The sequence below is a fragment of the Penaeus japonicus genome, unplaced genomic scaffold (assembly GCF_977035675.1).
Source record: "Penaeus japonicus unplaced genomic scaffold, GWHDUDI00000001_assembly GWHDUDI00000040, whole genome shotgun sequence".
Lineage (NCBI taxonomy): Eukaryota > Metazoa > Arthropoda > Malacostraca > Decapoda > Penaeidae > Penaeus > Penaeus japonicus.
Window position 1 is genome coordinate 12,928,349 of NW_028234442.1, and position 5,576 is coordinate 12,933,924.

General features: G+C 37.5%; 1 protein-coding gene across 2 annotated transcripts in view; it reads left to right on the forward strand.

Moving 5' to 3' along the window:
- Window positions 1–5,002, forward strand: part of LOC122252991 (uncharacterized) — a 15,770-nt gene extending 10,768 nt beyond the window's left edge. The window contains exons 8-14 of one of the 2 annotated variants that reach the window (XM_086533838.1): window positions 1,067–1,260; window positions 1,863–2,040; window positions 2,536–2,715; window positions 3,231–3,371; window positions 3,551–3,701; window positions 4,274–4,373; window positions 4,649–5,002. In XM_086533838.1, coding sequence (XP_086389964.1) covers window positions 1,067–1,260; window positions 1,863–2,040; window positions 2,536–2,715; window positions 3,231–3,371; window positions 3,551–3,701; window positions 4,274–4,373; window positions 4,649–4,772 — 1,068 coding nt within the window. In that variant the 3' untranslated portion in view covers window positions 4,773–5,002. The remainder of the gene's footprint in view (window positions 1–1,066; window positions 1,261–1,862; window positions 2,041–2,535; window positions 2,716–3,230; window positions 3,372–3,550; window positions 3,702–4,273; window positions 4,374–4,648) is intronic. The other variant, XM_086533839.1, reaches the window with a different exon arrangement.
- Window positions 5,003–5,576: the final 574 nt, after the last annotated feature.

The following is a 5,576-nucleotide window of genomic DNA, read 5'->3' on the forward strand; positions in this document are numbered from 1 at the left end:
ATAATGAGCTGATATGTACTCTATACTACAATTTAAGTCAGCTGCAGTATTGATAGACCCAGTGATATGACATGTAAGCCTCTCAATACAATAAAACACACTAAAAAAAACTTTACTTTTACAGTGAGTGACTAAAAGAGAGTGGGAAAAATCAGGATATGTTGCATGAAACTGCCTCACTCTGAGATAAAGCCCATCCTGAAGACTGGGCAAGCAAATCTAACCCCCATCCACAAGGGGTTAAGCGTCAAACTCCAATTTATTATCATTGCCTTAGTATATGATATGGATTGTGTTATTATATGAATATAGGTGTTATTGAAGAGTTGAACTGTTTATTGAAGAAATTCTAATGGGATTTGATTTGCTCATCAGATCTTGTTAATATTCTTAGAAATGTAGAGGCATATCCTTACAAGATTTATCAAGATTAAAATTTTGGCATTATGGATGTGTATTGAAACAGTCAGGTTGATTGTGAGTGTTTAATTTCAAGATTCCTATATTAATGTCCTTGGTAATGCTTTTGAAATAAAACCAGTGGTGTTCCACACCAAAATTAGCACAGGCATAGTTACTCAAATTCAGTTTTAGTATTTTGGGGATATTTTCTAGCATTTTAGAACAGAATGTATTTACATTGTGTTTCAGTCCTGTTATCTAGTGTAGTTGTCTTTATAGGGGTGTAATTTGTCACACTAAAAGATATGTGTGAAAGTAGGGGTTGTCCTTGTGGTAACAGAGCAAGATTATTTTGATTAAGTTGTCTTAGATATCATATAACTAAATTTGCTACCATATAAAGCTTTTATTACTATGCACTTGTGATATCATAATTGAGACAAAGATCTATGAGAAATTACTTCATGACTTTCAGACCATATTAACATTTTTTAAGCTGGACAGTGATAATACATTTTGCAAACTTAATTTTTTTAATGAGTTATAAACATATTTCCTAAATAGCAATCACCTTGAAATCATATAAAGATCAGAACATTGTAGTTTCTAGCTATGATTAGATATGGTAATCATCATCATAGTAACAATAATAACCTTGACACAGGTAGATATCATGGGCACTGGAGTCACTCAGTTTGGCGTGGCGTTCCTCCTGAAACATGTCATGAACCTGCGCTCTCTTGGTGACTGCAATTCCGTCCCCGAAGCCCTGGAGATCCTAGTGGGCAACAAGTCCATTCAGCGCAGCTCCTTCATGGCAAGGCTGCGGAAATATGCCAGGAAGTTCAAGCTTACAAGGTTAGTCTTTATATAAATTTGTGTTTGGATGTGGGTATGGGTGTGGATGTGTAGTTGGGTGTCATGTGAGTATGGGGAGGATATATTTGGATGTGTAGGGGAGTGTGTGTTGTATGTTGATGTTGTATGTGGTATGTATTATGTGGTATGTGGTATGTATGTTTTGTTTTCAAGAAATAGCTGTTGATTTTTATTTCTGTTGAAAGTCTAGTCCCATGATTGGAGTAGCCAATACATTTGCAAATTGGTTCCATTCTTAGCTGAATATCAGGGCAATATGGATTTTATTGGGTATATTCTTGGTTCCAATTATTTGGCAATAATAGGATTTTATACATTTCCTATTCTGCTTCTTCTAAAATGTACATTCAGTTGATCCAGTTGAAGATTATATTTATGTTGTGATTTGTTAGATATACAACTGTAATGGAGAGTAAGTAGTGATCTTTAAAATCAGGTATGTTTTCAAAGTATTATCATACATTCTGTAACATGTAAGAGGCATGAATTTTATTTGTTGAAAATCATAATTTAAATGGCACCAAATTTCTGTATAAGAAGAAATGATGTAATCACAGAACAATGTGCATTGCCAATTACAGGGTAAAGGAGGACTGCGTTTCTGCCTCGAAGGTGTTGGTAATTGCAACTCTGTGCCCAGACATCAAGGACCTGAGTCTCACACACAGGTTCCGTGAGGTTGATCTCGAAAGATTGAATGACCTTCATTTGACACCATCACACTTCACATCTCACCTAATGCAGCTTAAAAATCTCAAAGTGAGTACTATGACAATTTGCTGCATTATCCTGCATTGGAAAGGAGATAGATGCAGTATTACTTGTTTTTAGTAACTATCTCTTAATTAAGCTCCACAGTCCAATAATGTGAAAATGATTACTATATTTATGTACTTCTGCTTTGCTGTGTGTGTGCATGTGTTTGTAATTGTGTGCATGCATATGACATTGCAAAGATGTTATTTTTAACCCTTCCTTGGAAGGCCACATCTTCAGATGTTCAGCCTGGCTTGGGCATCTTTAGATGTTTGTGGTTTTTATCATTTTATAGACTTATGGTTTGATTTGTGATTTTATATTTGACATATTAGTGATACTAAATAGCTTAATTTCAACAAAATGAAAAAAAGCAGTACAAAATCGATCTAACCCCATGAAAAATGCTTGTCATAGAATGCTTAAGACTCCCAGAAAATATTAAGAATAATGTTTATTTTTTGTAATAATTGAGAACATAATTACACATCTTTTCAGCACCTGACAATGGTCAACGTGTCATCGCGATCTGTTGCAGGGACGATTCAGGCTTTGGGCTCGCAGCTCACAGCCTTGACAGTCCAGTGTCGGGGATTAGACGTTCCTGGAATATTTGAAAACTGTACCAATCTCAAGTATCTAACGATGGAGGGAGAGGACTGCTCTGCCCCATATGAGGTATGTACAGATGAAGGAAAAGAGAGGAAAGTGAAGGAAGAGAAGTTGACAAAAGAAAACAGGGGAATGAGTAGGAGAGAGAATAGATAGGTTAGTGGAGAGTATGATTGATATTGAGTGATTATTGAAAGAAAAATAATTATGGAAGAGAAAAAAGAAACAGGGAAACAGGTTAAATTGAGGAAAGATATGAAGAACACGAGAGAGAGTGGATGAATATGATACTGGGTGAAAGTGCAAAGGAAAAATGAAGAAAGAGAAAACAACATAGCAAGGAAGTTGACAAAGATCAGGAAGAAGGCAGTATTTTTTAGTGAATGTATTTTGGTTGGCAGTACATCCAAAAAATGATTAACTGTATACAATATTTTCTGATGTTACAGATTTTAGAAATGAGTTGTAAGGGAAATCAATATCTTGTCATTAATATTGAATAATTAAAATAAGAGAATTTATATCCCAAAATATGTCAAAATTGCAGTCATAATTAATCATTAAAATAACTTTCTCAATAGGCATTGGGCAGTTTCCGACAGACAGCTCTTACAAAGCTCCAGGTGGTGAAGATAAAATGTCACCTTCCCGGAGTGTACACAGACTTGATTCTCAAAAATGCCAAGAGCTTGTCCCGGCTGGAAATTACCTGTCTCTGTGATGTGAGTTCCTTCTTTGAGGTTGCTTCAAAGCATTTATTGTGCCAAGATATCTTCAAGTGGACATTCGTATGCATAGTTTATTCTTTCTTTGTGTTATACTTCAGTACGTAGAGCAGATATCCTTGTAATATACATATTTGTCTACTACTACTCTACTACTCCCTCTCTTTTACTAACAGATTAGTGATGTTCAGGTGGGCGTTCTGATCAGTAATAAGTGTCTTGAAAAACTGAAGGAGTTTAATGTTAGTCGCGCACCCAAACTCACCATGATGGCAGCAAAGATGCTAGTCGAGTTCTGCCCTAAGCTCAGGCATCTGCAAGATCTTGGTGAGTGGGTTAATGTGTTGCAATATAGGCTTGTAAAATACTGCAGGTTTTCAGTTATCGGATTAATTTGCTCCATCATTGGTATGCAAGATCTTGGCGAGTGACATATGTGTTGCAGTATGAGCATGCAAGGTACTACAAGATCTCAATAAGCTGCATTATTGACATGCAAGGTACTTGTGTTATACTTTGTTACACTGCATAGTGGTAGCATTCTCAGCTTGCAATCTTGACCTTAATGCAAATCCCACGCTATCACTGGAGGAAAACCCTGGCACTCCATGCACACAGGGGGATTTAGAAGCAGAATTTAGAAGTGATTTAGAAGACACTGTTATCAGTGCAAAATCTCACTGAAGAATTGATATGGTTGCAGTATTAGTATGCAAGGAACTGAGTATATGTATTCCTTACCTGGAATTGATTAGTCAATGATTGAATCAACTGAGAGGTTCATTATGGTAGTTGAGAAAGAAAGAAATTATTCATTTTACTCAATAGATGTTAATTCACATCCATATTTCTCCCAGGAATAATGCAGAGTTGTTTCAGGTTTTTTATTCTACTTCCAGGGGGTTGGAATATAACAGCTGAGGAGTTCAATGCATTCCTTAAGGAGGTAGAGATGGAGGAGTATGATATTCAGATTATCTACAATCCACGACAAAAGTGGTATGTAATTTCAGTATTTTCATACTCAGTATCATCAGCTCTGTTTTATATGTTTATAAGTTTCGCTTTCACATGATGGAGAGGTATACTAAAGTATTTAATACATAATAGCATCCCCCCTAATCATTATATGTTATATTAAATTTTAATCATAAGCTGTAACTGTTTGTACAGATAGATTATTACTGCTTTGCTGATCTGCAGACCTTACTGAAATGAACAGAACTGCAGGCCCCTCTAAAACATATTGAAAAGGCTGTTATCACTGATTGCAGGTCGTTCGTTTCCAGCTTCTACAGAAGTGACAGCTTCACTGACGAAGACCTGATAGATGACTCATATGAAGATTCAGAAGTGTGGGGCCCTTTGAGGTACCCGTTACCGCTGGTTATCCTCTAGGCTGCAAAATTAGCTAGACCAGAGGGTGAAAGGCACCTCCTTCCAAGCCAAAGAGATACCTTGAAAATCTAACCTGTGGTTTCTGTCTTAGGCTACCATAATGAAAAAGACTATAGTGCCAGGAGTGTAGACAAGCCTCAAAGAATGTGATTTGTGTCTATTATTATTTGTTTTTTCCTCTCTCTCTCTCTCTCTCTCTCTCTCTCTCTCTCTCTCTCTCTCTCTCTCTCTCTCTCAATCCTCTTCTCCTCCTCTCAACTCGTCTCTCAATATCCTTCCTCTCCTCTCTCTTCGTTGATCTCTTCTCGTACTCTCACGCTCTCTCACTCTCTCTCTTCGCTTCTCTCTCTTCTCTTCTCTCTCTCTCTCCATTCTCTCTTAGCTCTCTCTCTCCTCTCTCTCTCTCTCTCATCAACGCTCTTCTCATTCCTCTCTACACTCTTCTCTCTCTCACTCTCTTTCTCTCTCTCCTCTCTCTTCTCTCTCCTCTCTCCTCTTCTCCTCTCCCTTCTTCTCTCTTCTCCTCCATCTCTTCTCTCTTCTCTCTCCTCAACTCTCTCCTCTCTCTCCTCTCTCTCTCTCCTCTCTCTAACTTCTCTCTCTAATAACTTCTACTCTCATCCCTCCTCTCCTGTCTATCCTCTTTACTCTCATCCTCTCTCTCTTCTCTTTTCTCATACTCAATCCTCTCATCTTCAGTTCACTCTCTCTCTCTCTCTCTTCTCTCTCTCTCTCTCTCTCTCTCTCCTCTCTTCTCTACTCTTTCTCTCCAATCACTTCTTCACTCTCTCTCTCCTCTCCCTC